This window comes from Chelonia mydas, chromosome 11 (genome assembly GCF_015237465.2).
Source record: "Chelonia mydas isolate rCheMyd1 chromosome 11, rCheMyd1.pri.v2, whole genome shotgun sequence".
In the NCBI taxonomy this organism is placed as follows: domain Eukaryota; kingdom Metazoa; phylum Chordata; order Testudines; family Cheloniidae; genus Chelonia; species Chelonia mydas.
The window spans coordinates 1401736-1427890 of NC_051251.2; the positions used below are offsets into that span (position 1 = coordinate 1401736).

The following is a 26155-nucleotide window of genomic DNA, read 5'->3' on the forward strand; positions in this document are numbered from 1 at the left end:
CCTTTCCTAGCTTCACCCTGCCCTCCCTGTCAACTCTTGCACATTACTGACACATTGACTCCCACCTCGCTCTCCCTACTAGTCCAGGGGGCCCTCAAGCTCCTCCAGGTCTTCTCCCATTCTGCCCTTTTACGCATGCCCGCTTCCCATGAAGATCCGTCAGGCCATTGCATTGCACTTCTTCTTCAAATTCCCCCTTTAAACTCCCCTCCGCTGGGGGGCTTGCAAAAGGCTTAGGCAGTTGGTGTGCTCAACTGCTGCTCATTATATCAAACTGTTCTCTCTCCTCCTTCCTGTTTGTTCATCTTATCTGCTGTCTCTCCTCCTGCGCTTCCCTTGGGAGCTCTCTGGGGCGGGCCTGTCATGTGCACGCGGAGTCTAGCGCAGAGGGGCTATAATGTGTGTTGCTACAGTATAAATAATAAACAACAATAACAGCGGGAATTAAGTGCTTAAGCGGTGACCATGAATGGAAGCTGATGGCCCCTCCTTACCTTTCGGTTGTGATGCATTTGCCATTGATGAACTTGGTAGAAGTGGAAGAGACGCAGAAGCCTTCTCCCGAGTTGAAGGATACAGCTGAAAAACAGGATGGTAAACTAACTGCAGCGAGCTTCCAGCCAGGGCCAGGCACTGAATGACCCAGCTGGGTCCCAGGAGATTCCCTTAGCCAGGAGCGTAAGGGGAAGGAACAGGGGATGAGCTACAAGGCAGGTGTGAAATGTGAAGAAAAATGTTCTTCCAGAATCCAGAGGGAGAATGTCCTCGTGAGACATCAGAGCTGATCCAGGCAGCGATGAGAGCAGGGCTGGGCCGGACTTGGGGGAGGAGTTGAAAGGGGACTGACTGTAGAGGAAAAGTGAGGAGAGCTGGGCCGAAGAGAGGAGAGAGCCTGGATGGGCAGGAGAGGAGATCAAGTCTGGACAGAGAGCAGATTTAGCAAGGTGGGTGTGTCTGAGAGAAGATTGCAGATGCTCGGGTGAGGAGCAGGGGGAAGGAGAGCAAACGGGCAGGAACGGTGCGCTGGAGGAGTGGAGCCGATTGACAAGGAGGGGTCAGGTGCTCGGTGGTGACTGGCATGATGAGATCAGGTAGGGCACATCCTTCGCTTTGGACAGAGAAGGAATCGTCTGCACTTGGGTGTGGCCAATCAGTGGTTCAGTAATCCATCCCTCCTGCCTCGTGCTCAGGCCAGCCACCAAACTAGCCACTCAACTAGACAGGCCAGCCTACAGTGTCAGTCAGACGCCCTCTCCCCTTCCCTACTGTCCCTCACTTCGATGGCAGTGTTTCCAGCTGGCCTTATCTCTCTGCCCCTTATTGTTCCTCGGGCCTTGGCATCTCCTCCCCCACACCGATGCTAGCCATGCCATTAGCTTTTCAGTATGATTATTAGTGTGACCTGTCATATCCCTAGGGCACCAGTCCTGGGAGGGCTATCATTCCGGATGCTGCTAAAAGCCGGGGACAGTTCCTGCATTGAGACCAGTAACTTCTTGTGGAATGTCAGCACATCGTTTCTAAAGCATCCAGTCCTGGGTTCAAGACCCGCCGTGAGGGAATATTTCCCATGCCGCTTGGCAAGCTGCTCCAGTGACTAACTGTCTTCACTGGCCAACATTTTGCCTCTTAAATCTGAATTTAGCTAACCGAACTCCAAGCCACTGGATTTTGTTATGCCTGCCTGCTTCAGGAACGAGCCCTGAAGTATCATGTATCATTCTCTTGTGGAGGTATTTCACCAGGAGGGTGGTGACGCACTGGAATGGGTTACCTAGGGAGGTGGTGGAGTCTCCATCCTTAGAGGTTTTTAAGGCTTGACAAAGCCGTGGTTGGGATGATTTAGTTGGGGATTGGTCCTGCTTTGAGCAGGGGGTGGGACTAGAACCTCCTGAGGTCCCTTCCAGCCCTGAGAGTCTGAGATTCTCTGATTCGATGCTATTCCTATACTGTGATCAGGTCACCTCTCAACCTCACGTTCAGTGAGCTGACTAGACTGAGCACCTTTAGTCTCACTGTACGGTGTGATTCCCAGACCACAGGTCACCCTTGCAGCACTCTGCTGAGCCCTCTCCTCATTTTCCACATCCTCGTTTCAAGAAGTGGTTCTCAACCAGTGGTAGGTGTGTGCCTGGGGGTATGCAGAGGTCTTCTAGGGGGTGCATCAACTCATGTAGATGTTTGCCCTAGTTTTACAACAGACTATATAAAAAGCACTAGCAAAGTCAGTACAAACTAACATTTCCTACAGACAATGACTTGTTTATCCTGCTCTGCATGCCACACACTGAAATGTAAGGATAATATGTCTATTCCAATCGATTTATAATTATATGGTAAAAATGAGAAAGTCAGCATCTTTCAGTGACAGTGTGCTGTGACACGTCTGTATTTTTAGGTCTGATTGTGTACGCCAGTCGTTTGTAAGTGAGGTGAAACTTGGGGGTACACAAGGCAAATCAGCCTCCTGGAAGGGGGACAGTCGTCTGGAATTTTGAGAGCCAGTATTGACACTAGCACTAATTTTGCAGCTGGCGTTTCACACTGTTCTTCTCCAACAGCAAATACTGGACAGCTGATGGCCTGTGCTACTGGGGGCCTAAGGGGACGTTACAGTTACCTCTTGTCCTTGCCCACCAGGACTTTCCTGGCCACAGGGCTACTTGTACCTTTACCGCTTTTCTGGTGTCCCCGAGTGAACCCTCACAATTGTTCAGCCTCATGCCCTTCCCTTTGCTGGGGTGGAAGTCCATGATTCTCCCACTCTTACACTGGGACCTGGGCTACAACACCCTGTGCGTCAACCATGCGAACCCCAGCAGGCCTGGCTGGGCTGCGGTATCTGCAGTTCTGTCAGTGTGAATTTGTCTAGTTTTAGCTTCCAGCCACTGGATTGTTAGAGAGCTCTGTAATGTATTGTGCTAGTCAAATATATATACTAAATAATGTTAGAGAAATGAATATTCTGTAGAGCATTATAAGAAAATATAAAGGGATCTTTGCTTTTGGTATTTGTCTCTGCTAGTGCAGCATTTCAGAACTTAGCTGAAACAGCTTCAGGGTTATATAAACCATAAAACTGGTTATTGTGTGTTTATCTGTAAAATGCATGACCTATGCAAATAGCAGGGTGAAGCAGAGTGTGGAGACGGAATTGTTAACTCCAGGGGTGTCCTTCTTCCTCTCCTCCCGCCCCCCCGAAGCTAACAAGTAAAAACCCAAGGCCACAAAAACAGACCAGTAAGAAGAATTACAATTGCTATAAGATTTAAAAACAAAAAACTGGATGGAACCAGTAGGGATGACAGAAGTAGATAGCTAAAAGTACATTTTAGCAGGATAAGCAAAAATGTCTTTGTTTAGGTTAGTTATTGTGACATACGCATGAGACTGTCTTAATGAGGAGTCTACACAAAGTTGCGGAACAGAGGATGAAAGATAGATGATTAACAACAAGAGAGTGGTGAAGACACAGGAATAAACATAGCAGAGACCAGAGATTTAAAGAATTTACCATCCTTGAGAACAGGCTTATGGAAAGCTTATGCTCAAATAAATTTGTTAGTCTCTAAGGTGCCACAAGTCCTCCTTTTCTTCTTGAGAACAGGATGTGTGATCACTTACTTTTCTTACCTTATCTACTTTTGCATGTATATGTAATTCATAGGTCGGGCCCTACCAAATTCATGGCTGTGAAAAACACATCACGGACCATGAAATCTCGTCTCCCCCATGAAATCTGGTTCTTATAGGGGTGTCCTGGTATTGCCGTCCTTACTTCTGTGCTGCCTTTCTGGGAGGCCAGAAAGCCGTCACTTCTGGCCGAGCATCCAACTCTGAATGCAGTGCCGCTGCCAGGAGCGGCGCAGAAGTGCGGGTGGCCATACCATGAGCCCCCTACAATCGCTTTGTGCCATCCCCCATGACCCCTCTCTGGGTGAGGACCCCCTAGGGTGACCAGATGTCCCGATTTTATAGGGACAGTCCCGATTTTTGGGTCTTTTTCTTATATAGGCTCCTATTACCCCCCCACCCCCGTCCCGATTTTTCACATTTGCTGTCTGGTCACCCTAGGACCCCCACAGTTACAACACTGTGAAATTTCAGATTTAAATATCTGAAACCATGAAACTTAAGATTTTTAAAATCCTATGATTCTGAAATTTACCAAAATGGACCATGAATTTGGTAGGGCCCTATTCATAGATAAGTGTTGTCTTAACACATACAAATAAAAGCTAAAAGAAACTATTTAAGCCTAAGTCAAAGTGGATATTATTTTTCAGCCAACAGGATCTTGTTAGACCTTTGTCTGCTAGACTGAAGACCCCTCTATTATCTCACTCCGCATTGTAGGTACTTATAGACTGTGATGAAGTCACCCCTTAGCCTTCTCTTTGTTAATTTAAACAGATTGAGCTCCTCGAGTCTCATGGTCAGGCATGCTTTCCAATCCCTTATCATTTCCATAACTCTTCTTTGAATCCACTCCTATTTACCAACATCCATCTTGAACTGTAGACACCAGAACGGGACGCAGTATTCCAGTACCAGTCACACTGTGCTAGATATAGAGGTAATATAACATCCCTACCACTTAGATTCCCCTGTATATACATCCAAGGATCACAGCCCATTTGCCCACCACATTGTGCTGGGAGCTCATGTTCAGCTGATTATCCACCATGGCCCTCAAGTCCTATTTAGAGTCACTGCTTCCCAGGATAGAGTCCCCCATCCGGTGAGTGCGGCCTACATTCACTTCCGAGAGGTATGACTTTATTTTTGGCCAGGTTAAAACTCATATTGCTTTCACCCATCTTACTAGGCAATCCCGATTGCTCTCTGTCAGTAACCTGTCCTCTTTGTTATTTGCTGCTCCCCCAATCTTCCTTTTGCTGCAAACTTTATCAGTGAGGATTTTACCTTTTCTTCCAGGCCATTGAAAAAAATGTTAAATAGCACAGGGCCAAGAACCGATCCTTGTGGGTGGGACTCCATGAGAAACACGCACTCTTCATGAAGATTCCCCTTTTACAATTACATTTTGAAACCTATCTGTTAATCTGGTTCGACATGTGCCATGTTGATTTTGCATCATTCTGATTTCTTAATCAAAATGTCATCTGGTACCAAATCAAATGCCTTTCAGAAGTCTAAGTATATTACATCAACTGTTACCTCTATCAAACAAACTTGTGTTCTCATAAAAAAATCAAGTTACTTTGACAGGATCTATTTTCCAGAAACGCATGTCAATTGGCATTAATTATATCACCTTCCTTTAATTCTTCATTGAATCCCGTATGAGCCTTTCCATTACTTTGCTCAGGATCTATGTCAAGCTGACAGGCCTGTAATTACCCAGGCTGTCCTATTTACCTTTTTAAAAATATTGGCACATTAGCTTGCTTCCAGTCTTCTGGAACTTCCCCACAGTTCTAAGACTTATTGGAAATTAGCTTTAACAGTCCGGAGAGCTCCTCAGCCAGTTCTTGTAAAACTCTTGGATGCAAGTTGTCCAGACGTGCTGATTTAAAAATGTTTATCTTCTAGTAGCTGCTGTTTAACATCCTCCTGGGTTACTGTTGGAATGGAAAGTGTTTCATCACCATCTGATATGACTATATCACCTGGCTTTTCCCCAGCTACAGAACAGGAATATTTAATGAATACTTTTGCCTTTTCTGCAGTATTAGTGACAGTTGTACCGTTTCTATCTAGTGACGATCCAATACCATTTTTAGCACAAACAAGGCTTGTACCTTTGCTAGCACTTAGAAGTCGCATATTCACAGCTAATAGCTCAGGCTGCCTCTTAATGACCCCGACCTGTCTGCCGTGGCCAGTTGACTTATCTGGAGAACATTGTTCTGCCTTCCCGCTTTCCCCCTAACAGCCCTCCTAGTAAATCATTTTACGAACCAGCATGTGCGTACTGTAAACGCTGCACTACCCCGATATAGCTATGCAGTAGCTATTCTGATAAGCAGCTCATGGACAATATTCATAAATATACAACCCCACCCCCATCACAACATCTCCCTAGTCTTTCTGGGCTATTTATAGAGCTCCAGGCTCTGCAAGCTCAAGGCAATGTGGACACTCGGAAATATCCAAGTGTCAGGTCTCAGTGCTGATACTATTAGACGTATCATATGCCTTCCATACCGCTGACTACCGCGTGATGTTGTCTCACCTGTGAATGGTGGGAACCGTGAATGAGGCAGCTTTGGATTGGCTTTGTTGTTTGCTGTCTGATCCCAGAGGATACTGTTGGTTTCTCTCCTCCCCTGAGGCCTCAGTAGGGCTCCATTCTCTTCTCCCTTTGGTTCACTGTGAATATAGGCTGTTGGGAAGGTTGCTAGGGGTGTGGTGCCTTTGCTCTATACCTCCATCTCCTCTGACTCCCATGGTGCAATTAAAGCCTTAGCCAGTGTCTGCAGGAAGAGGGTGAATTCAACCCCAATAAACCTATGTTGCAAGCTCTTCCCAATAGGGACCATCTTTTTGTTGTGTGTATGTCCAGCTCCTAGCACAATGGGGCCCTGATCCATGACTAGGGCTCCTAGGTGCTATCACAATACTACTAAACAATTATCCTCAAAATAGATACCACTGGGGTGGTGGTTGCAGGATGGGAGTGGCCATTCACTGTGGGATTCCTCCACCACACTCAGGTCTAGCATTGCTTGGATTGAGTCTTGATGGTGTCCCACATTGTCTTGGGTAGGGGCCGAGGGATCTCCCTCGCCCTCTGTCCAGGGTTGGTCTCTATGCAATGATATGTCAGGTGGGTACACTCCGGAAGGGCAGAGATCCATCTGGGTCTTGTTCAGCCCCAAGCATCTCCCCTAATTTGACGGCATTATTAGCCTCTGTTGTTGGAAGCGCTGGTCTCAGTTCAGGCTCAGTGGTGAGTGGGGTGATAAAGAAGGCTTGCCTGTCACTCCAGGCCTTTAGTAGGTTGACATCGCAGATGTGGGTGTCTTTTCTTTTGTCTGGGCATAGTAGACCCAGTTTGCTATGATGTACAAGTTGCAATACCTCTAAAGGTCCCTGCCATTGGACCTGTAGCTTGGACTCTGTGCTTGGCAACAGCAGAAAAACTTGGTCCACCGGCTTGAACTCTCCTAACCGGCCTTCATGGTTGTATGTCATTGCCTGATGCTGCTGAGCCTCCTGTAGGCTCTCATGGGCAAATGCCCCCAATCTTTCCAGCTGCTTCTGCAAGTGAACGATGTATTGGACTAGGTTTTTCCGCTCATGGTCCCTGACTTCCCCAGGACTCCGGTAATAAATCGAGGATGTCCCAGAGCTGTCTGCCATATAACAAGCTGGAAGGGGGTTCCAAAGAGGATGGCTCTAGACTGTTCTCAGTGGTAGCAGATGACAGAACGAGGAGTAATGGTCTCAAGTTGCAGTGGGGGAGGTTTAGATTGGATATTAGGAAAAACTTTTTCACTAGGAGGGTGGTGAAGCACTGGAATGCGTTACCTAGGGAGGTGGTAGAATCTCCTTCCTTAGAGGTTTTTAAGGTCAGGCTTGACAAAGCCCTGGCTGGGATGATTTAACTGGGAATTGGTCCTGCTTCGAGCAGGGGGTTGGACTAGATGACCTTCTGGGGTCCCTTCCAACCCTGATATTCTGTGATTCTATGATTCTATGATTGAAACCCATGGATGCCTGGGGAACCTCCTGGATAACAAATAGTAACAGAGGCAACAGTGATCCCAGTGTTTGGGGTCTCTGACGACAAACTTTTTCAACATCCCCTTGAGGGTCTTGTTAAAATGTCCCACTAAGCCATCAGTCTGTGGCTGGTAGGATGATGTTTTTAACTTTTCTGTCTTCAGGAGACAACACATATCCTGCATCAGGTTGAATGTAAGGTTAGGTCCCTGGTCAGTCAAGATTTCCCATGGCAGGCCTACCCTGGCAAAGAGTTTTGTTAACTCACTTGCTATTGTGCTTGCGTTGATAGATCACAAGGGAATAGCTTCTGGATAATGTGTTGCATAAGCCACTATTACCAATGTATACTGATGGCCTGCCAAGCTCTTTTCTAACCCTGTCCTCTCAAAGGGGGTTTCTACTAGGGTCAATGAGACAAGGGGTGCCAATTTGACCCCCTTAACCTCTGAGAGTTGGCAGTCTGGGCAAGGCACTCAGTAGTCTGCAACATCCTGGACACCCCAGGCTAGTAAAAGCCAGCCATGAGGCAGTCAAAGGTTTTCTTTTTCTCTAGGTGCCCTGCACAGGGCACCTCGTGGGCCAAATGGCCCAAACTCATGGTGATCGGGGGAGGTCCCGGACGACTGGAAAAAGGCTAATGTAGTGCCCATCTTTAAAAAAGGGAAGAAGGAGGATCCGGGGAACTACAGGCCAGTCAGCCTCACCTCAGTCCCTGGAAAAATGGAGCAGGTCATCAAGGAATCAATTCTGAAGCACTTAGAGGAGAGGAAAGTGATCAGGAACAGTCAACATGGATTCACCAAGGGCAAGTCATGCCTGGCTAACCTAATTGCCTTCGATGACAAGATAACTGGCTCTGTGGATGAGGGGAAAGCAGTGGATGTGTTATTCCTTGACTTTAGAAAAGCTTTTGATACGGTCTCCCACAGTATTCTTGCCAGCAAGTTAAAGTATGGGCTGGATGAATGGACTATAAGGTGGATAGAAAGCTGGGTAGATCATTGGGCTCAACGGGTAATGATCAATGGCTCCATGTGTAGTTGGCAGCCGGTATCAAGCAGAGTGCCCCAAGGGTCGGTCCTGGGGCTGGTTTTGTTCAATATCTTCATTAATGATCTGGAGGATGGTGTGGATTGCACCCTCAGCAAGTTTGCAGATGACACTAAACTGGGAGGAGAGGTAGATATGCTGGAGGGTAGGGATAGGATACAGAGGGACCTAGACAAATTAGAGGATTGGGCCAAAAGAAATCTGATGAGGTTCAATAAGGACAAGTGTAGAGTCCTGCACTTAGGACGGAAGAATCCCATGCACCGCTACAGACTAGGGACCGAATGGCTCGGCAGCAGTTCTGCAGAAAAGGACCTAGGGGTTACAGTGGATGAGAAGCTGGATATGAGTCAACAGTGTGCCCTTGTTGCCAAGAAGGCTAACGGCATTTTGAGCTGTATAAGTAGGGACATTGCCAGCAGATCGAGGGACGTGATCGTTCCCCTCTATTCGACATTGGTGAGGACTCATCTGGTGTACTTTGTCCAGTTTTGGGCCCCACACTACAAGAAGGATGTGGAAAAATTGGAAAGAGTCCAGCAGAGGGCAACAAAAATGATGAGGGGGCTGGAGCACATGACTTATGAGAAGAGGCTGAGGGAACTGGGATTGTTTAGTCTGCAGAAGAGAAGAATGAGGGGGGATTTGATAGCTGCTTTCAACTACCTGAGAGGTGGTTCCAGAGAGGATGGTTCTAGACTATTCTCAGTGGTAGCTGATGACAGAACAAGGAGTAATGGTCTCAAGTTGCAGTGGGGGAGGTTTAGGTTGGATATTAGGAAAAAACTTTTTCACTAGGAGGGTGGTGAAACACTGGAATGCGTTACCTAGGGAGGTGGTGGAATCTCCTTCCTTAGAGGTTTTCAAGGTCAGGCTTGTCAAAGCCCTGGCTGGGATGATTTAGTGGGGGATTGGTCCTGCTTTGAGCAGGGTGTTGGACTAGATGACCTCCTGAGGTCCCTTCCAACCCTGATATTCTATGACTCTTTGATTCTAAGTGGAGTATCTCCTGCCTATGCACTTTTGGGGACTAGCAGTTGGACCCTAGCTTCCTAGTCTGTTTTGCTCACACTACGTGATAAAGCCGTTCTCCATGTAATTGGTCATGCATGTATGCAGGGTCTCCCAGGCCAGTGCACTGCCCACAAAACAACCCTTCCTCCCAGTCCTCCCATGCCACCTTGTTATACCATGAGCCATGGCAGATGGCAACTGACAAGGGTCATCTTCCACTGTGTCTGGCAGATGGCAGCTCAGAGACAAGTTTCTGCCCTGGCTCTGATGGCCATGGAGAAGGCTTCCTTCCTTCCCCACCATCATGCCCACGAAGGCTTGAGCCACCGAGCTGTTCCTGCTGTCAGCTGAACCCCAGCTGCTTCCACTTCAACCGATTCAGAATTTCTCTACTCCACAGACAAGCCTGACTGGGCGTGGGCTGGACTGGCCACTTCCCTGGCAGCAGGGCTGGGCTAGGGCAGGACAGATGTCACCTCTCTGGGTGAGATCTGAGCAGCCTCCCTTGCTGCGGTTCTCAGACGTGCCGGGGAGCTTTAGCCCACAAGCCAGACCCATCCCTGTCCTGGCAGGGAGACCTGCTGGGGTCAGGAGGGTGTTGAGCTCACCGTTGGCTGAGGTTTATGGCCCTTCCCAGGGCAGAGCGCGGGGCCAGGCTCCTAGGCCGTGGGTATTAGGCCCATGCCCAGGAGACCAGCCCTTGTCTGACCCTCATGCTTTTTCCTACATCCCCTTTCCACTCTCTGCTCTGCACCAATTGCGTCAGCCACTGTCTGACCACTGCCTAGCTCAGCGTCCGCCCTTCTCCATCCCACGGGGCTCTTCGTTGAGCTCCCCAGGAGCTCAGCCCCACGAGTACAGCTCAGCCATACCTCCCTGTGTCGGAAGAGGCTGTGCTGGCTGCATCATGGTCACGCTCCACCTCTCTCTGGTTCCACGTCCTGCTGCAGAGCCCAGCCCCTGCCTGGCCGGCGCTGCCTGGAGACCAGGGGAGGCTGATTGTGATGTCAGGACTTTGCACTTGGCATTTGAGGTCTTCGGTTGGTTACAAAAATCCACCACAGGCAACAAGTGGAAAAGATGGTTTAGCCCCTTATTTGCCAGTCCTTCCTGCTACCCAGGGTGCTGCTCTCACCATTAACTCTTTCCCTGTCTGTGTTTGTTTGTTAGTAGTGGTACCTTGCCTGAGCTGTGCACAGCCGTCTGCACTGCACACGTGCCTTAGGGCCGCCCAGGGCACTGACTGCTCTAGGAATGAATAGATTGTATAGCCATGCAGGTGGAAATCACTGTGCCGAGCTGGAATCTTTCATTCCACTAGAGGTGTTTCTAGAGCATCTTTCATCATCAGGTCACGGTGCTAAAACGCTGCCGGGGAGTCCTTGTGTGCTGACATGGCTCTGCTCTCCTCTGAACTCCCTCCAGCTTTACAGCATCCTGTGTGAAGTGGGGGACACGGGGTCCAGAGGAGGCTGCACCACTGAGTTATATGAAGGCCTCGTAATATTTTCTGTACTATTCTGTCCCTTTTTTTTTTTTTTTGTATTCAAACATCCTTTTTTGACCACATCTGCACACTGAGCCGAGGTCTCCACTGAACTCTGTATTACTATGTCCCAGTTCCTTTCTTGGGTTGATACAGTTAATTTAGACTCCTGCAAGGTAGAGTAGTTTAATTCTTTTCCCTCCACTGTGTATTACTTTCCATTTGTCAACATTAAATGTCATCTGCCATCGTGTGTCCCATTCCCCTAACTTGTTCAGGTCTCTGAAGTTCCTCACAGCCCTCTCTGATCTTGACTAACCTAAATAACTTTGTCATCTGCAAATTTTGCTACCTCTCTACTCACCCCCTCTCCAGATCATTAATAAATATATGAAACAACAAGGGATGAAACCTTGCAGCCCCGCTGTTAATCTTCTGCCATGATGAAAATTGACCATTTAATCTTACTCTTTGGTTTCTATCTCCTAGCCAGATTTTGATCCACAACAATACTTTGCCTCTCACCCCATGGAAGACACAACTCTCCCTTGCTGTTCCATGCTGGTTATATCCTATTAAATCATGATCTTCCAGATTTTATTCTATTATTAATTATCAGTTCAACTAATTTGGCAGATATAGATGTAAGGCTTTTACAAGTCAATAATTTCCTGGATCACCACAGAGCCTTTTAAAATATGGATACGACATTTGCTACCTTCCAGTCTTCTGTTTGTAGTTAGTGTAAGAGGGTATACTGGCCCTTTAAGGCGAGACGACTCAGCGCTACCCCACTCCAGGAGTCCTGGAGCAGACGAGGGCCTAGGGAATAGCAGAAGCAGTTGCTGGGAGGGAAGAAGTGGTCCTGGACTAAGAGTTAGTGTCTGTGGGAGAGAACGCAGGCTACTGGCAGGACCGTCTGGGCCTGGTGACTTGTTGCTTTTTAAATTAGAAATTTGCTCCACCCCCTCTTCTTCCATCATCATCCCTACCCTCTGTTTGCCAGAAGCTGGGAATGGGCGACAGGGGATGGATCACTTGATGATTCCCTGTTCTATTCATTCCCTCTGGGGCACCTGGTACTGGCCACTGTCGAAAGACAGGAGACTGGGCTAGATGGACCTTTGATCTGACCCAGTCTGGCCGCTCTGATATTCTTATCTGTCTCTAAAAGCGCCTTACCTTTGTTACCAAGAAAGAGTAGGCCCAGGGCAGGAGTTTCCCCACCACCCTTGGTGGTGAAGACTGCTGAGAAGCTAGAGGATTGCTTTGCATCAACGTCCTTATCTCTTTTTCGTTAGTGCCTTAGCCCTTGGTGCGCCAGTGGACCTACTGATTCATCTGCAGGATTCCTGCTTCTAATGTACTGAAAGAATCGGTTCAGTTTTTATACCTTTTATACCTTTTTTATACATTTGCTCTTAAAACCCCATTTTTGCTCTTAAAACTCCATTCTGGCCTTTCTTTTCCTCTTATTATTGCCTGCTGCAATTTATGCTTCTGGTGGTTGGCTTCACTAGGGTCAGATTTTCACATATTGAAGGATTTCTGTTTGGGTCAAATAGCATCTTGGTTGTCTTTTAGCCAAAATGGTTTATGCTTTGCCTTCCTGGTTCACTTTGTGCTCAGCGCTCTGCGTGCCTGCAGAGACTCCAGAAGTATTTTTGTAAGGAGCATTCAAGCCACCTCTATGAATGTTACTTCCTTTACTTTTAGCTTTAGGGCCTTTTTGATTAACCTTCTGAATGTATTTGTCTCCCTTTCTAGAGCAGTGTCACTGGGGAGTACTTACCTCCCTCTAGGATTTGCACCTCCTCATACCGGGATCACTAGTACTCAATGGCTCACCTTCCTGTTGCTTCTGAATTAGCTCCTGTGTGTTACAACTGTCAAGAACGGCCTCTCCTCTTGTGTGCTCTAGAACTACCTGCTCCAAGAAGCAAATCACTTAAATGTTGAGAGATTATTTCTCTAAGCTCTGTCCCGTTGTGCCATTTGACCAGTTTATATGTGGTAATTAAAGTGTCCCATTGTCGTTTTGTTGGATTTTGCTGCATCTTTGATCTCTTTCAATATTGGGCACTCAATTTTTTCCCTTGATCTGGAGACCAGTGGTATAAATCCACTAGTATATCCCTACAGCTTTGAATTTGTAACCACATAGATTCAATTGCTTGGTCTTTTCCACTCCAAATTTATCTCTTGCTAAATTGTATAGAATCCCTTATACATGAATGTACTCTCCTTCCTGTACAGTTTATAACCAGGTGTTACTATATCCCACCGGTCTGGGTCATTCCCCCATGTGTCTGTAATGCCTATTATTATAGCAGGGTCCTCGTCCATTGCCAAGCATTCCCGCTCACTTATTTTTTGCTTTTCAATTTCTTGCATTTATATATAGATACATGAGTAGTTTTTATGATGGACCAGGTGCCTGTTCTGATTAAACTGTTTGATCTGACATCCTCCTGATTTTGCAGAATTGGCCTCTATACTTTTATAATGTCCCTGCTCTAGTTAAGTTGTAATTTGCACCCTGTCCTTTACTGGGTCCATAGATACCACTATGTTACAGACATCTTTAACAGCTGTCGTTCCAATTTCATAGAATCATAAGACTGGAAGGGACCAGGAGAGGTCGTCTAGTCCAGTCCCCTGCACCCAAGGCAGGACTAATTTCTAGACCAGTGCTTCTCAAGCTATCTGATGTGGAGCCCGACAATTTTTTTCCCCAATGTGCGCGCAGACCGGCAGCCAATGGCTCGCGGACTGGCACCGGTCCGCGGACCACCACTTTGAGTAGCACTGCCCTAGACCATCCCTGACAGGTGTTTGTCTAACCTGCTCTTAAAAATCTCCAGTGATGGAGATCCCACAACCTCTCTAGGCAATGTATTCCAGTGCTTAACCATCCTGACAGGAATTTTTTCCTAATTTCCAACCTAAACCTCCCTTGCTGCAATTTAAGCCCATTGCTGCTTATCCTGTCCTCAGAGGTTAAGGAGAACAATTTTTCTCCCTCTTCCTTGTAACAACCTTTTATGTACTTGAAACTATTATCATGTCGTCTCCCCTCAGTCTTCTCATCTCCAGACTAAACAAACTCAATGTTTTCAATCTTCCCTCATAGGTCATGTTTTCTAGACCTTTCATCATTTTTGTTGCTCTTCTCTGGACTTTCACCAATTTGTCCACATCTTTCCTGAAATGTGGTGCCCAGAACTGGACACAATACTCCACTTGAGGCCTAATCAGCACAGAGTAGAGCGGAAGAATTACTTCTTGGGTCTTGCTTACAACACTCCTTCTAATACAGCCCAGAATGATATTTGCTTTTTTTACAACAGCATTGCACTGTTGACTCATATTTAGCTTGTGATCCACTATCACCCCAGATTCCTTTCCGCAGTGCTCCTTCCTAGGCAGTCACTTCCCATTTTTTATGCATGCAACTGACTGTTCCTTCCTAAGTGGAGCACTTTGCATTTGTCCTTGTTGAATTTCATCCTATTTATTTCAGACCATTTCTCCAGTTTGTCCAGATCATTTTGAATTTTAATCCTATCCTCCAAAGCACTTGCAAACCCTCCCAGCTTGGTATTGTCCGCACACTTTATCAGTGTACTCTGTATGCCATTATCTACATAATTGGTGAAGATAGGGAACAGAACTGGACCCAGAACTGATCCCTGTGGGACCTCACTCGAGATGCCCTTTAAGCTTGACTGTGAACCACTGATAACTACTCTATGGGAACGGTTTTCCAACCAGTTTTGCACCCACCTTATAGTAGCTCTATCTAGGTTGCATTTCCCTAGTTTGTTTATGAGAAGGTCATGGGAGACAGTGTCAAAAGCCTTACTAAAGTCAAGATAGACCGTGTCTACCGTTTCCGCCCATCCACAAGGCTGGTTACCCTGCCAAAGCAAGATATTAGGTTGATTTGACACCATATGTTTTTGACAAATCCATGCTGACTGTTACTTATCACCTGATTATCTTCTAGAGGTTTGCAAATTGTTTGCTTAATGATTTGCTCCATTAACTTTCCCGGTTCAGAAGTTAAGCTGACTGGTCTGTAATTCCCTGGTTTGTCCTTATTTTCCTTTTTATAAATGGGCATTAGATTTGCCCTTTTCCAGTCCTCTGGAATCTCTCCCACTGTTTCCAGCAGAGCAACTCAGAGATTGTCCCAACACCAATGCTCACACCAGCCAACTTGGCATTCAGGGGTCATAGCTGCCTTTGGCACAAGGTGTGTGCCCTCTTTAGCCCCAAAGCCTGCCAGGCCAGAAGCCACCTGCCTGTGGCTACTTAAAGCCATTCTGTGGGGAGCAGGGGAGGGTGTTACCACACTCTATACAGGGCCTCAGGGCTGAGCTGCCTAACACTAGTTCTCACACAATTGTACTTTTCCCAAAATAACCCCTGCTGCCTTGTGAATGCGCCCCCCTTTCCCTTCCCTGGGCACCCCTCAAAGAGAGCCAAACCAAGAGCACCGAGCCGCAGCAGCCAGGGGGCTGTAACCTCCTGACAGCACCGGGGGGAGCCAGCGCTCTCTCTGGGCTCTTATAGGCCCCCCATCACCTTTGTGTGTGAGTAGCTAGCAGGACCCATGTCCTCCTGTGTGCGATGGGAGTAGCAGCAATGGAAGATCCTTGAGCTGCAAACAGCCCACACCATACTGGACCTCTAGAGGCCAGACCGGTCCTCGGCCGTGAGACGGCTCTGCTCCTGTCCTTGTCGAAGCAGCTGCTCACTGGCTGACTCTTCAGAGAATGACGGAGACAGAGAGCTCTGGTCCCATCTGTATTGAACAGCTCCTCGCCTGCTGGCCAGTGCCATCTGGAAACCTTCACAACAGATCCCACTGTTCCTAGCGTTCTCCCCAGCCTGGGGGAAAGAGATTCTGGAAGTAGCTGGGATTAAGGGACAAGACCCGGAGATTGCTTCTGCCTGAGAACCTGCTTGTGTCGTCCTGGGGCCAACTGGTGACATCAGGGAGCCGACTTGTTCCACTGGACACCTGACTCCATTCTTAGTTCCACACGGGTGCTGACTTGTATCCAGAAGCAGTCGCATCCCACCCGTAGCAGTCCTGTTCTCCACAGCTAGCTCATTCCAGCCAGGAGCCAGCTCCTACCTGGAAGCTGATTCCTTCCACTCTGCAGCCGCTTCATTGCGTCTTGCTCCTGCAGGCATGCGTCCTTCCCCCAGCCTGGGCCTCTCTTCTCCTAGCATACAACTAATTCCTACCAGCCTGCGGCTCGGAGCTGAGATTCAACTCAGTCCTAGCATGGGACTCTTTCTTTTCCATGTGGGACTCTTGCCTCCCCACTGGTGACTCAGATCCAGGAGCTGACTTGTATCTGGCATGCATCTTATTACGTCCAGAATGCACCTTGGTAGGCCCAGCATGAGATTCGTTCCCTGCTGCTGCTCTGCTGCTTGTCTCGTCAACAGCCACATCTGCAAGAAATTTCCCTCATCAGCATTCGTAGAAGAAAACTTGGGCACCTCTCCAGCTATAGAGCAGCAGCCATGAGCCTGGGCTCAGCCCCTCCCACCACCCTCCCATGAAGAGAGTCCTTGGGCCAGTAACTGGACGCCCAGCTTTAAACTCCCATCTCCCACTGGGACATCACCTAGGACAGTATCAGAGGCCCAGCCTCACCCAGCAGCTGGGCCTTCACTCAGCACTAAAGACCTTGGTTGACCTTCAGGCCCTTATTCCACTCACGGGCTAGCCGTAGAGGATGGTACAAGGCGTGCTGGTCAAGAGCAGACAGGTCCAGGGGACCTAGCTAGTGGCAGCTGGATTGGGGGACTTGTTCAGTGGTGGGAGCAGCCCAGGGGACTTGGCCAAGGGCTGCTGGTCCCGGTAAGCTCAGAGGGAGCCAGTGCCTGCCCCAAGAAACTAGCTTAGCTCCGTCCCTGCTCTCAGTCTCTCGCGCCATCCAGGCCCAGGAGGACTCTGCTTCTCTCCATTAATGTGGACAGATTTCAGCTCCCCATCCTCTTCAATCCCACCCGCTCCTGCCCGCTCTCCACAGTCCTGGGAAGGAGACAAGAGCCAAAGAAGGGGAAGCATCTGTTTAGGAGTAACCTAAACACCTCACCCCCCCTATATATCACTTCCAGACCCTCAGCATCACCCCCCAAATCCCCAGCTGTTCTCTTCTGAACCCCTTAGGGTGCTGTTCCAGACACATGGCCCAGTCTGATAACTGCCCCGTGCAGCAGGAGTCGAACATGGTTCTTCTGACCCGCTGAATCCACTGGGCCGTGCTGCTCACCTGAACAATGGCCTGTTGTTCCTACTGGCCCAGTGGGCTGCCCCCCTGTGCTGATGTAAGACAGGCTGGCTTAGCCAAACTCCCACCGGCTGGTGGCCCCTCCTTACCTTTTGGTTGTGATGCGTTTGCCATTGATGAACTTGGTCGAGGTAGAGAAGAAGCGGAAGTCTTTTCCTGCGTTGATGCTGGAGTTGAAGGGTCCAGAGGATCCTGAAAAACAGGATGGTGAACACATTGTCAGGTGCGTTCAGCCAGTCCCAGGCTCCAAATGGCTCAGCGGGGATCGCTTAGCCTAGAGTGTGAGGGGAGGGGCAGTGGGGAATGAAATATATGGGAGGTGTGAAATTTAAAGGAAAATGTTCTTCTGGGATTCTGAGAGAGAATGTCCCTGTGAGTCAGAAGAGCTGGGGAGGGTGCGGGGTGACACAGGACGACAAGGAGCAAGGCCAACTACCAGGGGGTCTGCAGAGGAGAATGGCAGAAAGCCCATGGACAGGAATAGGGGGTGATTCTTGGCTCCCCACTCCTTGGCTAAAGAGAAGCATGTCTGGCCATGCGAGAGGATCCCGTTTCTGACAGGCCGAGATACGATTGTGGGACTGTCTGGGGCATTGTGGACAATGACAATGAATTGTGGAGACTCCACGACCAGGCAGGACAGCCCCTCTGCTAGGCAGCCAGGGCTCCGGATGTTCCGTTGCCCTAGATTCAGAGAACATGCAGGGTCCGTCGTACACAGCTGTACCGATGTGCGCCTCCCCAATGGACCCTCCGGCTGATTGCCGTGGGAACTGTTCGGAGCTGAGCATGTGGAGACCCCGTTGGGTTTCTGGAGAAAGCCCTGCCATTCACCACTGGGAGAGTTCAGGATAATTCCTCTTTCATTTCTCCCTTCAGCTGCTCTAGCCAAGTACCAAGGCCATGCTCTGTCCCAGCTGTGAGGACCGAAGCACCTGCTTGATCACATCAGAACCTCCCTTCTGCTCCCTCAGGCCCCAGCTTCATTCCTGGGCCAGCTGGTCCCACAGAATCTGAGGCTCCCACTCACCATAGAAAGGCTCTTGTCCCGCAAAGAACTCTCTGAAGATGTCATGGGGGCTGCGAAAGTGGAACATAAATCTAGGGGCTCCATCTTCAGCCCTCGATCCCCCAGGCCCTGCAGAAAGGGAAAGGCAGAGACAGGAAATGGCAAATGCGGCACCCTGGTTGCCAGCCCTCGCAAGGGTCCTCAAAAGGAACGAGAACAGGAAGCAAACAGGACACCCTGCTTTGGGCTGCCAAGGCTGGGATCCTGTCTCTCCCCACTGCAGAGCTCTGGGGCCATGAGGAAAGGCCCTGAGTGCGATGCTGATCTGGAACGTGGCTGTGGAAACGTGGCCCCTCCTCCCTCGGCCAATGGGCCCCCTGTGGATATTCGCAGGCGGACAGAAGCAAACATTCTGTGCCCTGGGCTCCTGTTAGCCCTGCAGAGCCAGCCCAGCCCGCGGAGAATGAGCCGGGGTTAATTCTGGTTCGTGCGTCACCAGCAGAATTGGGAGCAAAGTTCCAACCGCAGGGACAAATTCTGGCCTCAGTGAAGCCAGAGGGTTGGGCAGATGTAGCTGAGGGCAGGGTCAGGGTGGGTCACTCACCTGCCCCCGTGAGCCCGTCCTTGCCGTAGCGGTCGTAGAGGTTGCGCTTGCTCTCTGGAAGGGAGAAGGAGCGAGAGGTCACCCAGCCCATCGTCTCGTTGGAAACACAGCGGCCCTTTCACCAGGCTGACCCCCCGCCCCAGTACTGAGCCAGAGGGGGCCTCGCCGTAGAGAAAGAACCTAGGAGGAACAGACATAACCTGCCACAGGGTCCCTGCCCAGCTATGGGAGATGTGTGGATACCGTGGCGCTAGATGCTACAGAGATCCCTAACATACCCTGGCACCGTTCACCCAGTGTCTGTCTAACTCCACATCACAGGGTGCAGGTGCACCATGCTGCAGGATTCCAGTATGAGATGGGGCTCTGGCTTCTGTGCCAGGGGCCTACAGCATCGGACCTGGGTACCCCGCACCTAACCACAGGCAGGGGTCAAGCCCTGGCGAAAGGATGCCCTGTGGCTCAGCTGCAGGGTAACGTTCCTCCCTGGGGCCTGTGCTGGAGGGGAAGGGAGAACCTGGAATGATGGGGCCGGAGAGAGTAGCACCCCACCCGCTCCAAGAGGTGTCTCCAGGGAGCTGTGCAAAGCTGGTGCCCCTGGACAGACACACAGACACGGAGCGTGTGCGTCAGAAGCTGCTGCCCAGGCAGCCACAACGAGCACAACACAAGTGCAGCGAGACGCGCGGGAGCATCGACCCGCAGTGCACTGAGCGAGGGCGGATGGCTGGGTTGGGGAGACGCCGTCCCCTTACTGTCTGACAGCACTTCGTAGGCCTCTGCGATCTCTTTGAACTTCCGCTCGGCGTGTTCCTTGTTCCCCGGGTTCTTATCTGGGTGCCATTTCAGCGCCGCCTTCCTGTACCTGCACAGGTCCAGAGACAGTCAGTGACACCTGCCCATGCTGGCTTCAACAGGGCCCCTACACGACCCTTTACACCCCGCTGCAGGTGCCAGCCACTGTGCCACAGCCCTCCAGTTGCACTGACCGGCAATAGGAGGAGCAACAGGCCCACTGACCAGAGGAGGGATCTCAACCCAGGACCCCCACTTCTGTCTCAGTTAGGAGGAGGCCCTGGGGCTGGGAGAGTGCTGGCAGTCACGGACAGAGACAGGAGGAACCGTGCCCTTGGGATGTGTGGGGAAGGGGATGCTCCAAGGAAGGACTTACGCCTTTTTGATGTCCTCGTCCGAGGCATCACAGGGAATGCGCAGCACTTCGTAATACTCCCCCATGGTGACCATCAATCCTGGGCAGAGGCCAGCCAGCCAGCAGAGCAGCAGAACCAGCCAGGAACTGGGGGGCGTCTCTGGAGATGCAGCACAAGATGGTTGGGCTTGAGCCGTGGTCCGTGGAGATCATGGCCTTTCGTCTAGCTGGGCATTCCCATGCAGAGTGGCAACAGGTGCGTCCTGTGAAGAGCTGGCCCTGTGGAGCGCAGAACAGAACAATCAGCCTAGAGGTCCCAGGGAGGGGGCAGTTCGCCCCCCGCTGTCAGAAATATCCGGCTGCGGCCTGAATCGAGCACCGAGCCTGAACTTTCAACCCAAGCTCTCACCCTCTCTCCCTCTTTTCCCATGCTCCCGCTGGGTTCGGTCTGTCCTGAGCCCCTGTTTATTGGCATGCGTCAGTCTGTCCGACCCACTCCCCCTTTCCTTGTCTACTAACGGTTCAGAAATCCATCTTTCCTTCTCTCAGTCCCCGGAAAAATCATGGAGCAGGTCCTCAAAGAATCAATCCTGAAGCACTTACATGAGAGGAAAGTGATCAGGAACAGTCAGCATGGATTCACCAAGGGTAGGTCATGCCTAACTAATCTAATTGCCTTCTATGATGAGATTACTGGTTCTGTGGATGAAGGGAAAGCAGTGGATGTATTGTTTCTTGACTTTAGCAAAGCTTTTGACACGGTCTCCCACAGTATTCTTGTCAGCAAGTTAAAGAAGTATGGGCTGGATGAATGCACTATAAGGTGGGTAGAAAGTTGGCTAGATTGTCGGGCTCAACGGGTAGTGATCAATGGCTCCACGTCTAGTTGGCAGCCTGTGTCAAGTGGAGTGCCCCAGGGGTCGGTCCTGGGGCCGGTTTTGTTCAATATCTTCATAAATGATCTGGAGGATGGTGTGGATTGCACTCTCAGCAAATTTGCGGATGATACTAAACTGGGAGGAGTGGTAGATACACTGGAGGGGAGGGATAGGATACAGAGGGACCTAGACAAATTGGAGGATTGGGCCAAAAGAAATCTGATGAGGTTCAATAAGGATAAGTGCAGGGTCCTGCACTTAGGACGGAAGAACCCAATGCACCGCTACAGACTAGGGACCGAATGGCTCGGCAGCAGTTCTGCGGAAAAGGACCTAGGGGTTACAGTGGACGAGAAGCTGGATATGAGTCAGCAGTGTGCCCTTGTTGCCAAGAAGGCCAATGGCATTTTGGGATGTATAAGTAGGGGCATAGCCAGCAGATCGAGGGACGTGACTGTTCCCCTCTATTCGACATTGGTGAGGCCTCATCTGGAGTACTGTGTCCAGTTTTGGGCCCCACACTACAAGAAGGATGTGGATATATTGGAGAGAGTCCAGCGAAGGGCAACAAAAATGATTAGGGGGCTGGAAGACATGACTTATAAGGAGAGGCTGAGGGAACTGGGATTGTTTAGTCTGCAGAAGAGAAGAATGAGGGGGGATTTGAAAGCTGCTTTCAACTACCTGAGAGGTGGTTCCAGAGAGGATGGTTCTAGACTATTCTCAGTGGTAGAAGAGGACAGGACAAGGAGTAATGGTCTCAAGTTGCAGTGGGGGAGGTTTAGGTTGGATATTAGGAAAAACTTTTTCACTAGGAGGGTGGTGAAGCACTGGAATGCGTTACCTAGGGAGGTGGTAGAATCTCCTTCCTTAGAAGTTTTTAAGGTCAGGCTTGACAAAGCCCTGGCTGGGATGATTTGATTGGGGATTGGTCCTGCTTTGAGCAGGGGGTTGAACTAGATGACCTCCTGAGGTCCCTTCCACCCCTGATATTCTATGACAGATAATACTTAGTCCTGCCATGAGGCAGGGGACTGGACTAGACGACCTTTCGAGATCCCTTCCAGTCCTGTGATTCTCTCAGAGGCGGGGTGGGGACTGGCCATGAAAGGCAGTGAAAGTGAAGACAGGTAGTTCCACAGTATGCATCCGATGAAGTGAGCTGTAGCTCAGGAAAGCTTATGCTCAAATAAATTGGTTAGTCTCTAAGGTGCCACAAGTCCTCCTGTTCTTTTTGCAAATACAGACTAACACGGCTGCTACTCTGAAACAGGTAGGTTATGTTTCATGCAGTAGAGAAGGAGGAGCCAGTGAATGGAGGCAAAGAGAGGGGTGACATGGGCAAAGCCATGGGCTAGGACATTGGTTCTCAAACTTTTCTTTTCGCAGACCACTTGAAAATTGCTGGGGGTCTCGGGGGACCACTCTATGATCTTTCCAAATGTCATTTGTACCATTAGCTAACTATTGTAAAACTATATAAAAAAACCTTAATGATAATTAACGTTTTTTTGTCCAACAAATAAAAGCATGCTCGTATTTTAATATCAGTAGTCTTACCTTTCTAATGTGATGGATGTGCCATCTCTCCCCCACCACAGCAGCCCCCGAGCTGGGGCTGGGAAGGAGGGGGGTCTCTCCTCTCTCCCCCTACCACAGCAGCCCCCGAGCTGGGCCTGGGAAGGAGGGGGGTCTCTCCCTCTCTCCCCCACCACAGCACCCCCAAGCTGGGCCTGGGAAGGAGGGGGGTCTCTCCCCTGCCACAGCAGCCACAGAGTTGGGGCAGGAAAGGAGGGGGGTCTCTTCCTGACAGCTGCAGCCCTGAAGCTGGAGAAAGTCGCCTCTTTCTCTGGTCGCCGCAGCCCTGCACATCCCAAATTCCCCCACCCCCTCTTCTCACCCCACGGCCCCCTCCTACCTACCCCCTATTCCCCCCAAGGCCACCATCTCACCTTACACATGCATCTTCTCCAGGATCCAGGCACCTAATTAGTGGAGCCACGCCTGCGCGGCTCCACTAATTAGGTGGGTGGCCCTTCATTCTCTCGTGTGCAGCCGCCCAGGTGTGCACCTTAGAGGGAACTATCCACGGACCACCTGAATGGAGCTCGCAGACCACTGGTAGTCCGCAGACCACAGTCTGAGAACCTCTGGGCTAGGAGAATGATCTTTATTAAGTTATTAGGCCCATGCTCAGGAGACTCTCACTTGACACTCTGGCTTCTTCCTTCTCCGTTTTTTTCTGTCTGCAGCTCTGGTCCAGTTGGTCCAGTTCTCCTTCCTTAGAAGTTTTTAAGGTCAGGCTTGACAAAGCCCTGGCTGGGATGATTTAGTTGGGGATTGGTCCTGCTTTGAGCAGGGGGTTGGACTAGATGATCTCCTGAGGTCCCTTCCAGCCCTGATATTCTATGATTCTATGAGTTGCATCGTGGGCTCTCCAGTCGCCACCTCTGCTCCTTCGCCATCCCCCCTTCTTTTTGCTTCCCCATCCTTGGCACCTCTGCCCAGCTCACCCCACTGCCCAGAGCCTCTCCCCTGCTCAGCAGCTCCCCTGGGGCTTTACCGCTTGAACACAGCTCCGGCCATACCTTACTGCTGCAGGAGAGAAGATCCCAGCTGCATCCTGGTCTCAAGAGTCCCGCCTCTCTGATTTCACTGCACACCTGTGGCTGCTCTGGGGAGGTGGGGCGGGGCAGGAGCCCACTAGCAGCCCCTCATATTCCTCCACTGCTGATTAACAACTGCTGCAGCCAATGGAAAGCTCGGTCTGATTGTGATGTCAGGGCTTCGCACTTTCATTCAGGAGGTTACAATAATCCACCACAGGCAACAAGTGGGCAAGATGCTGTGACGGTTTAACCCTTTGTTTGACAGTCCTTCCTGTCACCTGCAGTGCACCCCCCCCCACTATTAACTCTTTCACTGCTGATACATATTAGCATTTTTAGGAGTCATACCTTGCTGCAGAGCAGCCCACACTCTTCTCTCTCCCCCTTAGGGTGACACAGGATCCCCAGGACTGAGTCACCTCGTTCTGTGGCCTGATAGATACAGAACATCCTCTACAGCTCTGTTAACATTCGCCCCATCCACACACAGGGTGTTCTGTGAAATAACAGAGCTTCTGCCTGTGTGTGCCTGCCTCTGGAGATCACTGCACTGAGCACATATGCCCTCGCACTTCAGGTGTTTCCCGGGCCCCAACTGCATTGGGTCCCGAGCGCTGTGTAGCTCACATGGCTGGAATCCCAGCCGGCTGTCTGTGCTGACGCTCGCGCTACCGGAGTCCCAGCTGAGCACTGCCAGACACCCGCACACATGGCACTGATAGGGCTTTGGGACGTAGAAGTTCCTCCTCTGTGGCTCCTAAAACAGGGCGGGCTAGTTTGTGTAACCTCTCAGTGGGTTTTTTGAAAAGCTGCTTGGATTCCAGCCACCGTTCCTCCCAAGATCGTGGTGGTTTGGAGCAGGGCCCATTTTGGGACAGGCTCCCTTTGAGTTAGTCCCACTGGCTGAGTGACACAGAGTGAGACAGACAGGGAGAAATGGAAGAGAAGGGATGGAGTGAAAGCAGCGAGCAGATGATCCAGCAGGTGGGTGGGTGGGTGGCTGCAAGGGGTGGGGTGTAGAAAAGAACCTGGGGGAAATGAGGGAGGAAGAGGTTAGAGGGAGGAGGAGGAGACAGTGGTCTGGAGTGAAACAGATGCTGAAAAAGAGAGGTGGGGGCAGGGGGAAGCAACCAGGATTCCAGAACAGGGAAGAGAGGAGCAGAATGTGTGTGTATGAGAGAGAGAGAGAGAAAGAGGCACCAACGACTTTGGGAGATGGAGGTGTCAGAGCAGAGATGCTGAAGTGAACTGGCCATTTACAGTGTAATTAGTCATGAGGCCACCCGGTCCAGCCAAGAATTCTGAAGGAGCTTAAGTACGAAGTGGCTGGGCTCCTAGCAAAAATATGACACCTCTCCTTCTATTCTGTCACTGTTGTAGATGGTAGCAAATATTGGGCCTATGTTTAACAAACTCTGTAAGGGCGATCTGGAGAATTCTAGACCTGTAAGACATATCTGTTCCTGGCACAGTTTCTGCAAAGGAAAGTCATGTCTCACTAGTCCCTTAGAATTCTTTAAACATACCAATGAAGTAACAGCTAAAGGAGACCAGTTGACATCATTTATTTGTATTTCAAAAGGCCTTTGACAACACCCCACACAAGAGGCTGCTAAAAAGCAAAGTTGTCATGGGGTGAGAGGCAAAGCACAGTTACGGCCCAAAAACTGGCTAGGAGACCGAAAGCAAAGAGTAGGGTTCAATGGTCAATTTTCATCATGGCTAAAGGTTAACAGCAGGGCCATAAGGCGCTGTACTTCGTCCCATGTTGTTTCATTTATGTATTAATGACCTGGAAAGTGGGAGAGTAGTGAGGTAGAAAAATGCCCAGTTGACACAAAATTGTTTCGGTTTGTTAGGACCACAGAGAACTGTGGGGAACTTGAGAGAGATCTGAACAGGTTGGGTGAATGGGAGAGATGACTGCAGATGAAATTCAATGTTTAGAAATGCAAAGTAATCCACATTATGGAGGGAAAAGTAAACGACTCACACCCCTTACGGGGGTCTGAATTAACTGGACCAGCCCAAGAAAAGGATCTGGGTGTCATTGCAGAAGCTCAGTGTAAACCTCTGCTCAATGTGCAGCTGTGGTCAAAAAAGCAAACAGGATGTTAGAGTGCATAAGGGATGGGGTTCGTAGAGTCTAAGGCCTGAAGGGCCACTGTGATCATCTCATCTGACCTGCTGTAGAATACAGGCCGCACCATCAGTCCTGGAGCAGAGCTTTTAGAAACCCATCCAATCTTGATTTAAAACTTGTCCGTGATGGAGAATTCAGCACAACCCTTGGTAAGTATACAACCAAACCTCAGCTAAGTTCTAAGCCTAAACAAGGAAAGT

The 26155-nt window shown here is 49.9% G+C and overlaps 1 protein-coding gene across 1 annotated transcript; it reads right to left on the reverse strand.

Moving 5' to 3' along the window:
- Positions 1-15065: 15065 nt before the first annotated feature.
- Positions 15066-23891, reverse strand: LOC102934583 (dnaJ homolog subfamily B member 2). The gene is made up of 7 exons (XM_027830858.3): positions 23792-23891; positions 20347-20604; positions 19931-20040; positions 19176-19229; positions 18593-18700; positions 17652-17754; positions 15066-16717 (listed from the first exon to the last, which is right to left on the reverse strand). Exons 2-7 carry the CDS (start codon positions 20418-20420, stop codon positions 16705-16707), a joined length of 462 nt encoding a protein of 153 aa, XP_027686659.1. The 5' UTR covers positions 20421-20604; positions 23792-23891; the 3' UTR covers positions 15066-16704.
- Positions 23892-26155: the final 2264 nt, after the last annotated feature.

Excerpts from the sequence above, each read along its gene's own strand:
- LOC102934583 (XM_027830858.3), bottom strand. The coding sequence starts at position 20,420 with ATGGTCACCATGGGGGAGTATTACGAAGTGCTGCGCATTCCCTGTGAT. Across the intron at positions 20,041-20,346 it reads GACGAGGACATCAAAAAGGC|GTACAGGAAGGCGGCGCTGA; the intron begins GTAAGTCCTTCC and ends GGACCTGTGCAG. Across the intron at positions 19,230-19,930 it reads CTACGAAGTGCTGTCAGACA|AGAGCAAGCGCAACCTCTAC; the intron begins GTAAGGGGACGG and ends TCTCCCTTCCAG.